This window comes from Toxorhynchites rutilus, chromosome 2 (genome assembly GCF_029784135.1).
Source record: "Toxorhynchites rutilus septentrionalis strain SRP chromosome 2, ASM2978413v1, whole genome shotgun sequence".
Lineage (NCBI taxonomy): Eukaryota > Metazoa > Arthropoda > Insecta > Diptera > Culicidae > Toxorhynchites > Toxorhynchites rutilus.
In genome coordinates, this window is record NC_073745.1 from 27,645,476 (window position 1) to 27,663,276 (window position 17,801).

Here is a 17,801-nt window from a genome sequence, read left to right on the forward strand (position 1 = left end):
ACAGATCGGATATGCAATCAACAGTCTTCGTTCCTCTCTCAGTTTAATCACTAAATATTACACAAGTGATTACTGACATTCATACAAGTATCTGAATGATCATCTCATATTTGGTTATATGTTCGTGAGAGTTTACTTGCATGACACATTGTGTATCATTCGATTTTGATCGAAATCCAAACACTGCTCTCTCTCTCTTCTCTCTCTCTTCTCTCTCTCTCTTCTCTCTCTCTCTTCTCTCTCTCTCTCTCTCTTCTCTCTCTCTCTCTCTTCTCTCTCTCTTCTCTCTCTCTTCTCTCTCTCTCTCTCTCTCTCTTCTCTCTCTCTTCTCTCTCTCTCTCTCTCTCTCTCTCTCTTCTCTCTCTCTTCTCTCTCTCTTCTCTCTCTCTTCTCTCTCTCTTCTCTCTCTCTTCTCTCTCTCTTCTCTCTCTCTTCTCTCTCTCTTCTCTCTCTCTTCTCTCTCTATTTCACTCTCTTTCTCTTTTCTCTCTTTTTCGATGGAGGCCTTGGCAATCGGAAAACTAAAGGTACACTCTTTGCTTTGAGCAATGCTGATGATTTTCATTTACAAAAAAGAACTTTAATTTGCAATATCTAAAATAAATATTTGTTAATTTTTCTAAATTTATTTTGAAAATAAAAAACAAGGCATGTAGAAAATTTAAAAAATGGGTAAAACTGTTTTTGACGAACTTTGTGAAATATCGAATTTTCATGAATTTTCGAAACTTCTAATTTTTGTATGTTATCAATCATTTTTAGCAACATAGAAATGAAACATAAAATTCTGCATAACTCGAAAACTAATCAAGCTTAGCAGAAAGAGGTTTAAGGGAACGATAAACGGTTCTATGACAATTCGGCACTCCTCCCCCCTCCCTAAATGGGGGCTCCCATACAAATGAAACACAAATTATTGCATAACTCGAGAATTAATCAAGCAGATGGCATTTGGTGGTTTTAGGATGCAATAAATGGTTTCTATTGTGGTTAGACACTCCGTCCGATTTAGGGCTATCTTCATTCTAATATATTGTATCAAACATTTATTCCATGTAACGGAGAAACATGTTATTTGCAAGTGGATGAAAAATATCTTGCACGAGAATTGTGTCTGAAAATAATCTGATATTATAATTATTATAGAATCTATTATTTATAAAATTTGTTAAAAAAGTTAAAACAGTTCTGCGATTGGACCTATGACCAGCGCTTAGTAAGAAAACGTGGATGTGATAACGATAAATAATTTTTAGGACTATGAAAAAGACAATAAATTAAGAATTTTTTTTTAAATATCTCGAGAATAGAGAATTTAGAAGGAGATTGATAATGACCTTTTTTTTTTGTTTTAAATGACATCGGGATTCATAATTTGTGGGTAAGAATGATTGTCAACATACAAAAATTCGAAGTTTCAAAAATTCATAAAAATTCGATGCTCCACAAAAATAGTTTTACCATCTTGTACTAATTTTTTAAATTTTCTACATGACTTTTATTTTATACGAAAAAATTTTAAAAAAATAAAAAATGCATATTAAATTTAAAAAAAAAAGAAATTGAAAAAGGCAATAAATAAGAAATGTTTTTTCAAATATCTCGAGAATGACTGCATTTAGAAAGAGATTGATAAAGAGCTTTTTTGTTTTAAATCACATCAGGATTCATAATTTGTGGCTAAAAATGATTGTCAACATACGAAAATTCGATGTTTCGAAAATTCATAAAAATTCGATGTACCACAATGTTCGATAAAAATAGTTTTACCATCTTGGACTTATTTTTTAAATTTTTTGCATGATTTCTATTTTATATGAAAAATAAAAAAAAATTAAAAATATGTATTTTAAATATTGCAAATTAAAGGTTTTTTTTTAGTAAATAAAAAAAGAGTACTACTTTTTTTTTCGGTGTAAATTTTTTTCACGTTTTAACATCAATGTTCTATAACTATAACACTATCGCGATACGACTCATAATTTTTGAGATATAAATTATCAAAGATTTCTCTTACTAAAATCGATACATCCTTTTCAAAAGTTGCATTAGAGACAAAAAATTCCCAAATGCTGTGGAAAACTCATATTTCCTCCAAGCCAAACGGAATACAAACTTTCGTTCGAATACAAATACAACGAAAAATACAAGTCGGCATTTTTAGTTCGATTTCATTTGGAATTGCACGGATGTAAGAAAAAAATCGTAATCGTAGCTCAGAAACGGAGTGCATTCCAATTCTTTTTTTTTTTTACCCCAGCGGATTTCACTTCGGAGGGAAGAAAGCACTGGAATCAATCCAGCAATCCAGAGAAAGTCTTCATTAAGCTTCCCGTTCTCGTTATTCTCTCTGCACAGCTGAAGGAAGGAGCTGGCTTGCATCAACCCAATTTCCGATTTCGTCGCGATGTCGGAGGATTACTCCGTTTATTTTCTCCATTTTTCATCGCATGATTTTCGCCTTTCGTTACATTGAATATTAATATCCTAAAAGCATTTCTAACTTTTTTGGGTTTGGGAAAGTAGCTTTGGTGCGCAAGAACTGGTGACGAGATGGTGGGAAGCAAAGTATAGTTTTTTTTGCTTGCTTGACAGCGACAGGATTATGTCACAGAAGAAGATGGAACCGGGCAGAAATAGCATTTCCGCTTATTCATCACTGTCGGTTTTGCTGGGGCGGCATTTTTAAGCTGATGTCGATTTGTGTCACCAAATTGTTCTATTTTTTCTCTCCTATAGTATCATTCAGCTTAAAATAATTACGGACCAATACTGGGAAGCACTCATCGATTTCGTGTGCCCCAGAAGGACAAAATGCGGCGACACTGAATTAGTCAAATAGCGTGTGAAAATGCGATCAACGGTTTCCGTGTCATTAAATTCCAATCAGGGTGTATAGTGTCCGTTCTGCATCATCATCGACACCTCTCAGGCTGATGATGCGACTCCTCCTCCAAATGAAGGATATGCGAGCAATTTAATTAATCAAACGAAACGGAAGGCACGTTATCAATCATACACTACTCGGGTCGTGCGAAAATTAATTAAGCGTGTTCGAATATTGGATGCAGCGACGGCTCTACCTCGGCGCTGCATCCCTTCAATTTTCCTACCAGGTCACAGCAGGATACTTGGTAAAATGGTAAATTGTGGAAAAGTTGTTAGAATTTTTTGCATCCACAACCAAAATAGAATAGCTTTTCACCGTCTGATTTTCTCTCAGATTTTTCCACAGCGTCATTAAAGAACAACGACAGAAATTCACAGAAACGTGAGGTCGACTGATTTACTTGATAATTGTGTTACTATATTGTGGTATATTGTAGATTGGAACCAATCGACGAAATGAAATGTCCCGATAAGCGCTGATCAAAACCATAAATCAGCAAAGAATGCTCACAATAGACTAATTTTCATATTTGTCATTTCATAAAAATATAATTCCACACGCATACGAAAAATATAAATGTATAGTTGTAGAATTAAATAATCTTACAATAAAATTTTATAAATTTCCAAATTTTCAAATCATATAGCTTCAAAAATATTGCTTTTTTTCATTTTTCAATTTTAAAATATCTGAATTTCCTTTTTTTTTGTTCTTTCGGATAATTGTTGAATTGAATATTATTTTTTTAGATTTCCCTAAGTCTCTGATCTATGTTCTATTCCTCTCTTTTTATTTCTTTCAATTTTCTATTCCCAAATTTCAGAATTTCCAAAATTTCCAAATTTCCAAATTTCCAAATTTCCACATTTCCAAATTTCCAAATTTCCAAATTTCCAAATTTCCACATTTCCAAATTTCCAAATTTCCAAATTTCCAAATTTCCAAATTTCCAAATTTCCAAATTTCCAAATTTCCAAATTTCCAAATTTCCAAATTTCCAAATTTCCAAATTTCCAAATTTCCAAATTTCCAATAATTTTTAAATCATTTAATCATTTAATCATTTAATCATTTAATCATTTAATCATTTAATCATTTAATCATTTAATCATTTAATTATTTAATCATTTAATCATTTAATCATTTAATCATTTAATCATTTAATCATTTAATCATTTAATCATTTAATCATTTAATCATTTAATCATTTAATCATTTAATCATTTAATCATTTAATCATTTAATCATTTAATCATTTAATCATTTAATCATTTAATCATTTAATCATTTAATCATTTAATCATTTAATCATTTAATCATTTAATCATTTAATCATTTAATCATTTAATCATTTAATCATTTAATCATTTAATCATTTAATCATTTAATCATTTAATCATTTAATCATTTAATCATTTAATCATTTAATCATTTAATCATTTAATCATTTAATCATTTAATCATTTAATCATTTAATCATTTAATCATTTAATCATTTAATCATTTAATCATTTAATCATTTAATCATTTAATCATTTAATCATTTAATCATTTAATCATTTAATCATTTAATCATTTAATCATTTAATCATTTAATCATTTAATCATTTAATCATTTAATCATTTAATCATTTAATCATTTAATCATTTAATCATTTAATCATTTAATCATTTAATCATTTAATCATTTAATCATTTAATCATTTAATCATTTAATCATTTAATCATTTAATCATTTAATCATTTAATCATTTAATCATTTAATCATTTAATCATTTAATCATTTAATCATTTAATCATTTAATCATTTAATCATTTAATCATTTAATCATTTAATCATTTAATCATTTAATCATTTAATCATTTAATCATTTAATCATTTAATCATTTAATCATTTAATCATTTAATCATTTAATCATTTAATCATTTAATCATTTAATCATTTAATCATTTAATCATTTAATCATTTAATCATTTAATCATTTAATCATTTAATCATTTAATCATTTAATCATTTAATCATTTAATCATTTAATCATTTAATCATTTAATCATTTAATCATTTAATCATTTAATCATTTAATCATTTAATCATTTAATCATTTAATCATTTAATCATTTAATCATTTAATCATTTAATCATTTAATCATTTAATCATTCAATCAATGATTTTCGAATTTTTTTATAATTTTGTGAATTTAATTAATCTAATTAGACAAATTACGAAAAATAATCTTTTAATTATTTTTCAAATTGTTCAAACTTTTCAAAATCTTACAGTTGGTCAAATTTTTGGTTTTGTATTTTAAATATATTTCTTTTAATTTTTTGATTGTTTATTTTCTTTTTCTTTTTTAATCTTTGAAATTTTTCATTTTTTTCTAAATTCTATTTTATTCAAACTTGGCAATTTTTTTTTAAATGGATAATACAACTTATTTTTTTTAAATTTATCGAATCATTATTTAGTTTATCATTTTTTTAACTCTTCAAAATTGCTGTTTTTTCTCAAATTATTCAAATCGTTCGACGTTTCAATTATATCATTTTTCAAAATATTCAAAATATTATCAAATTAATTTTCTGAAATTTGGATTTGTTATTCTAATTTTTATGATCTTTCGATATTTAGAATTTTCAAAATTTTTGAAACATTTTTTTTTAATTTTTAAAATGTTGAAATTAATGAAAATTTTCTAATTTTTTTTATTTTTGAAATTTCGATTTTTCTATGTTTAAAATTTCGATATAAAATAATATTCAATCTTTACAATGTTAAATTTTTTTATTAAGTTTTTCAAATCATTAAAATATGTTCATATTTTTTCAATTCTCAAACATTTCAAGTTTTGATTTTTTGATTTTTTTTCGATTTTCAGATTTTTTGAAAGGTTTTGTTTTTCATTTTTGAATTTATCGATTTATTGTTTTTCAAATGGTTATAATTAGAAACCATTTTAATTAAAAAACAACAACTCTACAGCGAACAAGTCTATAAACTTTTCGATTCATGAATTTTTCAAATTTCATTTTCCAATTTTTTGCAATAGGTCGGACTCGATCATATATAGTCAACTCTTGATTTTTTTTATTTCAATTTTGTCTTTTTCTTTTCTTTCTTGTTTTTTTATTTATTTAATGTTTTAATGTTTCGTTTTTTTCTGGAATTTTCATTTCGGTTTCTGAATGTTTTGAATCTTATTTTTTTTAGCTTTAGGATTTTCAATTTCTTTTGATTTTGATTTTAAAATTTTTAGAATTTAGGGATTTTACAATTTTTTCGATATTTTTTATAATTTGTGGATTTTTTCTAGTTTTAATCATTTTTTTTTTTTGTTATTTTACTAAACTACAGGTAAACTTCGATATAACGTACATTTGACTTTCAAAATTGTACGTTGTATCGAATTGTACGTTATATCGAAGCATAATCAAGTACTCACAAACGTAGTCTATAATACATTATTGTGTTGCTGTTTTAGTAAATTTAATGAATAACTTCAATCAGAAGACGAAGCCAGCCTTTCTCACGATGTTTCCCTTCTTGCTATTGATTAAAGCTTGATTCATTTGGAATCCGGAATCACAAAACTAGCTGTATTTCGGGATTGATTGAAGGTACAAAACTTGTTTTAGCATCACAATACAGATAATATTGAAAAAAAAATCCTTTACACTTTGGAAATGTGTACGTTATATCGAGGTAAAATGTATGTTATATCGAGGGTACGTTATAACGAGGGTACGCTATATCGAAGTTTCCCTGTACTCATTTTTTTCTATTTATTTCAATTTTGTTCAGTTCTTTTAATATCTTCCAAAACTCATTTTTTTGTAATTATTTTCAAAATGTGAATTTTTATATTTTTTTTTCAATTCAATTTTCCACACTTTGCCGGAGGATTTTTCTTAATTTTTAATGTTTTGGAATTGTTAGAATTTTTCATATTCTTTGTTTTTTCTTCTTTTTTATTTCAATTAATTCCTTTTTTTTTTGGTTTTTTTATTTCTCTAATGTTTTGATGTTTCTTTTTTCTCGGTTTTTGAATTTTTTTTAATCTTTTTTAACTTTTTTCAGATTACAGTTGTGAAATTTTTATAGTTTTAGATTTTTTTCCAAATTTTTCGATATTTTTTCTAACTTTTGAAATTTGCGGAATTTTTTTAGTTTCTGTGAATTTTTATTTTTTTTAATTTAAATAAAATAAACTTAATTTAAATAAAATAACTCGAATTTTTATAATTGTTCCCTTTTTTTCAATTTTTTTCAATTCTTTTATTTTTTCTATATTTTGTATTTTTTGCGATTTTATATAATGATTTTCAAAATGTTTGGCTTTTTCAAAATTTTCGAATTTTTATTTTTTTTCCAAATTTTTCTGGAGTTTTTTTTTTCTTATTTTTAGATATTGAAGTTTTGAAATTGTTAGAATTTTTTCCTTTTTTTCAATTTTAATTGTTGCATTTCTTTCTTCGTTCTTGTAGTTTTCCAAATGCTTCGAATTTCCCGATTTTCTTTTGGATTTTTTTCTCGGTTCTGATTTTTTTGAATTATTAAATTTATTGAATTTATTTCGTTGTTAATTTTCAGGATTTTTTGATTTTTTTTTATAAAGTTTAGTTCTTTTTTCAATTCATCTGTTTGTTGGATTCTTGTAATTCTATCAATTTTTTTTTCTATACAGTAAAACCTGTGCGTTTTTCTTGTGCGGTATTTGGAAAAAATGAAGTTATCGGTCATTAATTTGTTTTTCTATCTTTGATATGTCTTTCATCGCTCTACATAGGGACTGCGTCAGCTAATTCCTATCGTCATGTTTTATTTTGTTAGTTTTCAAATATTTTTTTTTTTCTTCAAAAAAACATTTCAAATAATTCTGACAATTTTTATAATTTTTATGATTTTTATAATTTTTATTTAATTTATAATTTTTATAATTTTTATGAAAGGTTTTAGATTTTTTAGAACTTTTAGAATTTTGACATTTATTTAAATTTTGAGAATTGTAGATTTGGAGTTTTCAGATTTTTCCAACTTTTTAGGCTTTTTAGGAGCATGATTTTTTAGATTTTTTCTTAGAATTTTTACTTTTAAGAAATTTAAAAATTTTCATAATTTTTAAAATTTTTATAATTTTTTTAATTTTTAGAATCATTTTTTTTTTAATTTTTAGAATTTTATTAGAATTGTTATTCTTGTTTTGTATTTTTTTCAAAAAAAAATTGACTTTTCCGAATTTTATCGATATCTATAATTTCATTAAATTCATCAAATTCGTCTGTTTTCTAAGTTTCAAAATTTTTTTTGATTTTCAAAATTTTTAGAATTATTCAAAATTTTCAAAATTTTTAGAATTTTTCAAAATTTAAAAAAATTTTAGCATTTTTAAATTTTTTAAAACTTTTAGAACTTTTGGGTTTTTCTAAATTTTATTAAATTTGTAGCTCTTTGAAAATTTTTAAAATGTTAGAAAAGTTTTAAAATATTAAAAAAGTATTTTTTTCAAATTCTTCAAATTTTGAGAAATTTTTGAATTTTTAGTGTCTCTTAAAATTTTCATAATTTTTATAACTTTTATGATTTTTATTATTTTAATTTTTTTTGTAATTTTTATAAGTTTTATATTTGTTTTAATTTTTATGATTTTTAAATTTATTCGATTTTTTTTATTTTTTAGAATCATTAGAATTTTGAGAATTTTGAGAATTTTTCAACTTTTTAGACTTAACAATTGTAGATTTTTTACAATTTGTAGAATTTTCAGAATTTTGCGAATTTTTAGATTTACTAGTTCTTTTTTAATTTTTGAGAATGTTTAGAATATTTAGATTTTTTCAACTTTTTAGACTTTTTAGGTTCATGATTTTTTTTAATTTTCTTATGTTTTTTTTTATTTTTAGAAATTTTAGAACTTTTAATTTTTTTTTGAATTTTTAAAATCTTTAGAATTTTTACATTTTTTTTTAATTTTGTGAATTTTTTGAATTTTTAGATTTATTTTTATTTATTTTTGAGAGTTTTGAGAATTGATACACTACAATACACTCACAAAAATCTATTTATGATAATATAAAACCATTATCAGAATAAAAATGTTCTAAATTCCTTGTAGAAAACATGATACACTAATAAATATAGGATTTTTTTTCAATTAGCAATAATCGCACCTCGGTATAACCTCATTGGTTACGATATCGCCAATGCGCAAAGCTAAGTTGGATAATTATTCTAAACGAAGAATTTAGTATTCGTTCAAAATTTTTATTTAAAAATGTGTTTATTTCTTTCTTACATTTAACACTTTATTTGCACCATTGCACCATTGCCACATTTGCAAAAGAGCCGAATATCCGGACATTTTTTAGTTTATTAGTTTTTTTTATTTTTTGAGATTTTTTAGAATTTTCAGATTTTTTCAACTTTTTAGACTTTTTAAGATAATGATTTTTTTTTAATTTTTAAAATTTTTATAATATTTTAGAATTTTTAGCATTTTTAGCATTTCTAGAATTTCTAGAATTTTAAGAATCTTGATTAGTTTTAGAATTTAAAATTTTTTAGAAATTTCAGAATTTAGAGAATTTTTAGAATTATGCAATTTGTTGATTTGTCAATTTTTAAATTGAATAATAGCTTTTTCCTCAACATTTTATGAGACTGAGAATTGAAATGAGGGCAGTTTTTACCGTTTGTTTCGCCAAATCTATGAGTGTTTTCGTCGGATCCTTACACGAAAACGACTCATAGCGTCCAGATAGTACTTCTTATTATATAAATTCAAGGTATCCACGCATCCATTGGAAGCACTACTTGTGTCGCATCCATGGAAAAATCACTAGAATGTACACGTCAACATTTCAGCACCGCATTCCATTCCGAGGAAAATGATACGTAATATGTTGAAGAACTATACGTAATATGTTGAAGAACTCGCTGCTGTTATATACAACAAGTTTTCACGTAATTTATTTGTTATATTTCGCAGACCGTTGAACGAGGTATGGTGATTACGAGACAGCGGAGAGAAAAACTTCAACGGAGCCAAGTGAAGACCGTGGAAGCCATACGACGCAAAATGTTACGCCATGTACAGAAGTTGCAATAAGTTTCATCCTTATCCCAAGGAAAGCAAGAAATCCATAAAAGTTGCGTTCGCGTTAAGGGTTAGTGGTGTAACCAGACGGAAAAAAGTAGCGCTCTCTTTCTCTGACGATGCGCTGCATTATTGAACTTTTAACGTTCCAACGGATAATGGCTAATGGAGGAAAAAAGCGAACTTTGCAACAGAACGAAAAAAAAACAAAAAAAGGCCGAGCAACTATTTGCAATGCAACTAGCTTTCGTGCGAAAGCGCAAACGGTCGGGCTGATTTATGATTTTCGAAACAAGCAACATTTGTTGAAGCGTAGATTTATACATTTTTCGGTGTCGGATTTAATTGCACTCTCAGTGATGGTAGTTAGTGAATAATAAATGGTCACATTAGAAAGCGAGGAAAGCAAGATTTAGTGTGAGACGAACTCACAAACACGCACGCACACACACAAAGGCACACATTTGTCTTTTGTCTTGCTTGACTAGTTCGTTCGCTCAGCATGGATTCGAGGAACGGGGAAACTCTGTTGACTCTTATACCAGATTTTATGGCGCTAGAGTTGATCTTGTTTTATTGGTCACTTCGTGAGAGCGCTAAAATCCTGATTGATGTCATCCATTGTACCACAAAGCGTCTAATAACGGAATTCTGAGTCCGCTATAGACATTGATGTTCAGTTTTCTTGTCAAATCATCTCTCTAATTGATGGGACTTTGTCGAGAGACTGTTTGCTGTAACACCATGCTTCTCCACTCCACGTTGCACAATCGATGGAGACGCATTATAAATTGTGACAAATTATTGGAAGCCCCCACAATGTTTCATTTTTCCGAAAAAAAAAGATACAAACGTTCGGGCCATCTTCCCACGAGCTCATTTATACATAACGCACCAACTGTAACGACGAACGACGTAATTTTTCCTATTTATCGCTGGGAAAATATCACACTTCAAGCATCGATAGTCAAGCTAAGAACTGATGAGACATTCTCTCTTTTCCTGCGCTGTATGAACATCACGAACACGAACGAAAAAATCAACAAACAAACAAAAAAAAACAGCAAATGGATGAACCCATCAAGTCTACTTACTTCCGCAGCGTAAAACTTCATATCGGACTCATTAAATACGCCATGCTGAGACAGATGATAGTGCAGATCGCCACCGTTCATTAGGTCCAGGATGAAGCACAGCTTGTCAGGGGTGTGAAATGCGTACGTCATGCACACGATGAACGGACAGTCGACCTATGCGAGAGACAAAGTAATAAAAAAGAGGGAAGTTATTACCTGCAGCTATTTCCAATAGGTGATTTAGATACCGTGTGTGCGGTGAACGAGGGAGTGAGTGTGTGCCATGGGCGGCATCGATTGGTACCGTGTAATGATAGTTATACAATGATTTACGATGATTATAGTTGATGGCTTTGTGACTGAAGTGTGTGCTGGTAGAATAATTCAACGCTCCAGAAAGAATATTAAGAAGGGCATGTTTTTTTGTATATAGTTATTGGTATAAAGAAATACAAGCCCTGTTTGTTCAGGTTTTTTTTATTGTGAGATAGTACTTTTGAGCAATGATATCATACTCTAACGATTGTTAAACATTGTAACTATCATTTCTATAATACTCGGTTATATTTAGTCCATTAAAAAATGGATGAGTTATATATATATAATAGAACCGCAAGGTTGACGTAGGACTACCTTTGCTTAGCAATCATTTGTTTGTATTGATTAAATTTTTGTTTCAATGAAACAATTTCCGAAATCAATTGAAATCAATATATTTGCTTTGCAAGTAAAAAGATTGTATAATTCAATCGGAACAAAAATGCCCCCGATTCTTCATGTATTTGCAATGCCAATTTCCTCGGACACTTTGGTTTAGAAGTCTGTATTAGGTAAACGCATTTCAGTCGGAACAAAAATAACCCCGACGTGCATGAATTTGCAATGCCAATTTTCTCAGACACCTTGGTCCGAAGTCTGTGTTGGGGAAACACATTTCAGCCGGAACAAAAATGCCCCCGACTTGCATGAATTTGCAATGCCAATTTACTTACGCTCCATTGATTAAAAGTCTGTGTTTGGGAAACACATTTCAGTCGGAACAAAAATACCCCCAACCTGCATGAATTTGCAATGTCAATTTCCCTACGCTCCATGGATTTGAAGTCTGTGTTAGGGATTTCAGTCGGAACAAAAATACCCCTGACCTTCATATATTTGCAATGCCAATTTCTCTAACGCTGCTTGGTTTTGAAGTCTGTGTTAGGGAACACATTTCGGTGGGAACAAAAATCCCCATACTTTCATGTATTTGCAATGCCGATTTCCCCAAGGCTGCTTGGTTTTGATGGCTGTGTTGGGGAAACCGTAAATCGGGCCAATCAAAAAGAGGTAGTTAGGGCGTTTAGATAACGCTTAACATTTTACAGTTATTCAATTGTTTATCTAATGAAAAATAACATTTTATTAATTACGATAGAAGCGTAGGAATATTCCGTATCAATTGATGCAAACATCTTTCCGATCCAGTAAGAAATGTTCGAGTTATAAGCATTCGGAATCTTTCATTTTTTCCTGCATTTTCTGTGTTTCGGTTCTCATTTTACCCCCCATATACTCCGGTTGGACGTAGTCCCACGTCAAAATAATCAAATGTTTTCTGATAAATTCACGAAAAAAGGGATGACGAAAAAGCTCGCATTTAATTGTAAAAAGATAAAATAAACCAAAGTAAGTAAAACTAAAATAGAAAAGTAATAAGGCCTCTGTTAGCCTCCATTACATGTTACAGACGTTATGGCATACTGTCAGGAATATTTTGAAGATGCTATGACAGATTAGGTTTCAGGCACTATGAACAGCTTCGAAGCATATGTCTGCAATCGTGGCACCTCCCTGAACACATTGCAGTCCAAAACAACGAACAAATCCTCGATTGAACTAAGATCTAGATTTTGGTGCAGTCATCCGAATGGTTCATCAGCCATCAAAATCAAGTTCGGAAATAGGACAACATTTTACAGTTCAGTTTTTCGAAACGATTCTCCTTCAGAACATCACTGTACGTCTTTGTTGTCATAGAATCGATGACATGATCTTGATTTCCCAACCTGACATAGAAAAAACAGTCCTACATCATCACACCTCCTCAATAGTCCATTTGTTGTTACAATAAGCCCAATCTATTTATTTCGCTGATTAACGAATGTTTCTTCGTAAAACTGGTCTTGTAGTCATGGTCAGCCAGTCTAGGCACCGAGGATTATTGTGGATCTATTAGCCACTGACCCAAAATCCCAAATAATATGACTAAATTCACTAACATTAGTCAGAAAGTAAGTCACGTGTTAAGGAAAAAGTAGGATTGATTAGTCGTGAAATAAACATGAGAGCAAGAACCATCAAAAATTGAGAAGTGAAGTATGGTTCAATCTATTATTTGAATAATTCCTCTGAACATCTAGTACTAGAAGAAAAATTTAACCTTTTCGTCAGTTATTTGGATTTATCGGAAAATTTAAATTTATTAACAATAGTTCACTTTTCTGAGGTTTTTAACACGTTGAGTCCCGAATTTTTCTTGCTGCACCTTCCATTCTGCCCGCATCAAGAGTATTTGCATAATGTCAGTGTCGTTCCTAGTTTCCTAAGATACTTATTGTATAAATAGAAAATAGTCAGAAATTCGACTAGGGGTGGTGGGGACAAATGGGGGGCAAAGTGATCACCTGCTTGTTTGGTGGTATAACTATTGACTATAGATGCCGTATTGATAGTCAACTTATGTTTGTAGATTTTTATTTGAGGAATTTCTCATGAAATTTAGTTTATTGAATCTGATGTCTTCGACAAATTCTAGGATAGGTAAACAGATATTTTGTTTAATTTCAGTGATTATTTCGCATAGAAATTACTTTGAAGCTTGGGGGCAAAATTGTTAAAAGGTTCTGTTCACTAAAGCAGATATACCTTATCACATTCTGCTCTTGAAGGGGTCCCTTTTGTGGTATTGACCCTAGAAAAATATGCCACACCAACTAAACCAAGCCTAATTATGCGAAACGTTATGTGTTTTGAACTACGTTTTGGTATTGATGAGAAAATTTAAATTGAGAATCTAGGTGGATAGGCCAAACTTGTTTCATACATGTACCTACTATTTCAAAAATGATTCAAACTAATTTGGATGAAAAAAACGCAAAAATCTATCCCATTTAGCATGATATGTGCGAGTGACCACGATGAATGCTTCTATGGTGGTTTGACAATCCTCCACTAAGGGGAAGAGACCCTCTCTAAGGGGAAGAGGGCTGCCACACAAATGAAACACAAACTTCTGCATAACTCGAGAACTAATCAAGCAAATGGAGCCAAGTTTGGGATGTGAGGGTTTTTGGGTACGAGAAATGTTTCTATGATGGTATGACACCCCTCCCTCCTCTGGAATGGAGAAGGGGTCCCATAGAAATATTACACACATCTCAACCAAATATGACAATTGCCAGGCCAAGTTTTTGTTAGATTTTTCACCTTTTTTCTGGTGATAAAACATGTACTGTTTTAAATTTTCATAATAAAAGCCGTTTACTATCTTGAGCAACAATAAGTTGAATTACAATAAAGGGTGTGTCACATCAAATTGCATCACGGAAAAAACACTGTAGAAATTCGCCCAGTAGACCGATCCTTTTGAAAATTTTAGACAGTAAAATAAAAACTATTAAACAACTTTTGGCATTTTCTTTTTATTCATACTTCGAGCCCAAGCCTGTATGCTCGCACCTTGCTCTTTACCCCGTCCATAAGGTTCTGTACAACGTCAGGTTGTAGTTTTTTTTTGAACAGAAATCCATTTTCTCTTGAAGTCCGCCTCCGATTTGACAACTTTTGGGTTCTTCTGGAGGGCCTGCTTCATAATTGCCCAATATTTCTCTATTGGGCGAAGCTCCGGCGCGTTGGGCGGGTTCATTTCCTTTGGCACAAGGTGACCCCGTTGGCTTCGTACCACTCCAACCCGTCCTTTGAATAGTGGCACGAAGCGAGATCCGGCCAGAAGATGGTAGGGCCCTCGTGCTGCTTCAATAGTGGTAGTAAGCGCTTCTGTAGGCACTCCTTAAGGTAAACCTGCCCGTTTACCGTGCCGGTCATCACGAAGGGGGCGCTCCGCTTTCCGCAAGAGCAGATCGCTTGCCACACCATGTACTTTTTAGCAAACTTGGATAGTTCCTGCTTGCGAATCTCCTCCGGAACGCTGAATTTGTCCTCTGCGGAGAAGAACAACAGGCCCGGCAGCTGACGAAAGTCCGCTTTGACGTAGGTTTCGTCGTCCATTACCAGGCAATGCGGCTTCGTCAGCATTTCGGTGTACAGCTTCCGGGCTCGCGTCTTCCCCACCTTTCGTCGCGGTTAGGAGCCTTCTGAACCTTGTATGTACGCAGGCCCTCCCGCTGCTTGGTCCGCTGGACGAATGAACTTGACAAATTCAGCTTATTGGCGACATCCCGGACCGAACTTCTCGGATCGTCGGACGTCTAAACTGCTTAACTACGCGCTTGTGATCTTTTTCACTGACGGAGCATCCATTTTTGCAGTTCTTCACCTTCCGGTCGATGGTTAGGTTCTCGAAGTATCGTTTTAGTACTCTGCTGACCGTGGATTGGACGATTCCCAGCATCTTACCGATGTCCCGATGTGACAACTCCGGATTCTCGAAATGAGTGCACAGGATTAATTCACGACGCTCTTTTTCGTTCGACGACTTTTTTCCAAATTTACGAAAAATTGACAGTGAAGCATGGCCAACGTGATCTATACACTCTTATCTGATTATAAGCGAAAGCTGAAGATATAATTCCTAAAAATGAAATTTCTACAGCGTTTTTTCCGTGATGCAATTTGATGTGACACACCCTTTATTCTTCGAAAAATGGGTATAGAAGCGCTATGTGGACGCTGGAAATGAACATATTCCTTAGGGTAATCACCATGCCCCTACTTCCCCTATAAAGTATTCACATTCTGTAAAACATCCGAAAACAAACCGTATATATTTTTACTAGCTGACCCGGCAAACTTCCTTCCGGCCAAAATATATTTTTTTTGTTATCAATATAAGATATAGGATAGAATATAGGAGTGCCAAGATAATGAGTGCGTTTATCACATTAAAATCCATTTCAAACAAAAATCAATTTCGTTGGCGCAAATATCAAATGGACTAACAACGCTTGTCACTATGCAATTATAGCACATATGAGAATACAATTTTCCGAATTTTCCCATTTCCCTTTAGAGTTTTCCGGAAATTTCCAATTGTCATATTTGGTTGAGATATGTGTAATATTTCTATGGGACCCCCTCTCCATTCCAGAGGAGGGAGGGGTGTCATACCATCATAAAAACATTTCTCGTACCCAAAAACCCTCACATCCCAAACTTGGCTCCATTTGCTTGATTAGTTCTCGAGTTATGCAGAAGTTTGTGTTTCATTTGTGTGGCAGCCCTCTTCCCCTTAGAGAGGGGAGAGGATTGTCAAACCACCATAGAAACATTCATCGAACCCTAAAATCTTTTCATGCCAAGTTTGATTCCATTTGCTTGATTAGTTCTGGGGTTATTCAGTCCCTCTCCCCTTCAGAGAGAGGGGAGGATTGTCAAACTACCATAGTAAAAATTACTGCCCCCTAAATCCTCCACATGCCAAATTTGATTCCGTTTGCTAGATTAGTTCTTGAGTTATGTACAAATGTATGCTTCATTTGTATGGCAGTTTCTCCACCCCTCAGAGAGGGAGGAGTTTCTATACACTAAGAAACGTTTCGTGCACTCTAAAACCTTCACATGCCGAATTTGGCTCCATTTGCTTGATTTTTCGGATAGACAATCTAGGTCTATCCAATATAGAAACATTTATTGTACCCTAAAACCTCCAAATGTCAAATTTGGGTTCGTTAGCTTGATTAATTCTCAAGTTATACTGAAATTTTTGTTTCATTTGTATGGCAGCACCCCCGAGCGAGAGAATATGATTTCGCAAACATTTGTGCGCACCGCCAGACATTTCTCTAATACGAACTACTGAATGCATTATTTCTCCAGTGACAATTGAAAATGTTCGAAAAATGGTGGGTGGATAATCGTATGAAGCTGAATCCAAATAAGTGTCTTACGGTCACTTTCTCAAGAAGAAAAGACCATATCTATTTCGATTTTCATCGTTATGATGCGTTAACAATTTAGGAGTCTATTTGACTGCAATCAACTATTTCGTTTGAAAATCCTCACGCAGCCGCGAAAGATTTCACCGATGTTCACTGCTTAAAATCTCTGTTCAGCTTGATCTGAGCTTGGGTAGACTGTGCAATTCGTAGTTGCTCTCCTTGATTGACCTGAACCAACCAAATTGCACAAAGAACACACAGAATGACGCTTGGGACTAACTAATCCTTCTCGTTCTGCAATTTTCGATGATTCGAACTTTAAATGGTCAATAATGACGCCGGACACGTCCTTACAGTCACCAGGGGAAGGGAAGTAATGTTAGTATGATATTCGTCGGCCGAAGGCCAGAAGGGTCGTCTCTATAGCGTGGTTCCTTAGCGTAGTTGTTAGTAGGTGGGGGTTATGAAAATCAGGATTCACTGTGGTAAGTGATGTGATTATGTGAATACGAACTATCGATCACTCGACGAAACGAAAACTCGAAAATCAAGAGCATATCGCAGCGGCAGAAGTTTTTAAAATTGACCTGAAAAGGTCTCCTTTGCAGTAGGATCGGAATTGCGACAAGTGATGTGATTCT

The 17,801-nt window shown here is 31.5% G+C and overlaps 1 protein-coding gene and 1 non-coding gene across 5 annotated transcripts in view; both read right to left on the reverse strand.

Annotated features, from left to right (window-relative positions):
* LOC129764183 (G protein-coupled receptor kinase 1) overlaps nucleotides 1-17,801 on the reverse strand; it is a 402,831-nt gene that overhangs the window by 32,055 nt on the left and 352,975 nt on the right. For all 4 annotated transcript variants that reach the window (XM_055763033.1, XM_055763032.1, XM_055763035.1 and 1 more), the window contains exon 8: nucleotides 11,081-11,236. In XM_055763033.1, coding sequence (XP_055619008.1) covers nucleotides 11,081-11,236 — 156 coding nt within the window. The remainder of the gene's footprint in view (nucleotides 1-11,080; nucleotides 11,237-17,801) is intronic.
* Nucleotides 8,972-9,105, reverse strand: LOC129772043 (U4 spliceosomal RNA). The gene has a single exon (XR_008742549.1). It is a non-coding gene; the product is annotated as a U4 spliceosomal RNA (small nuclear RNA).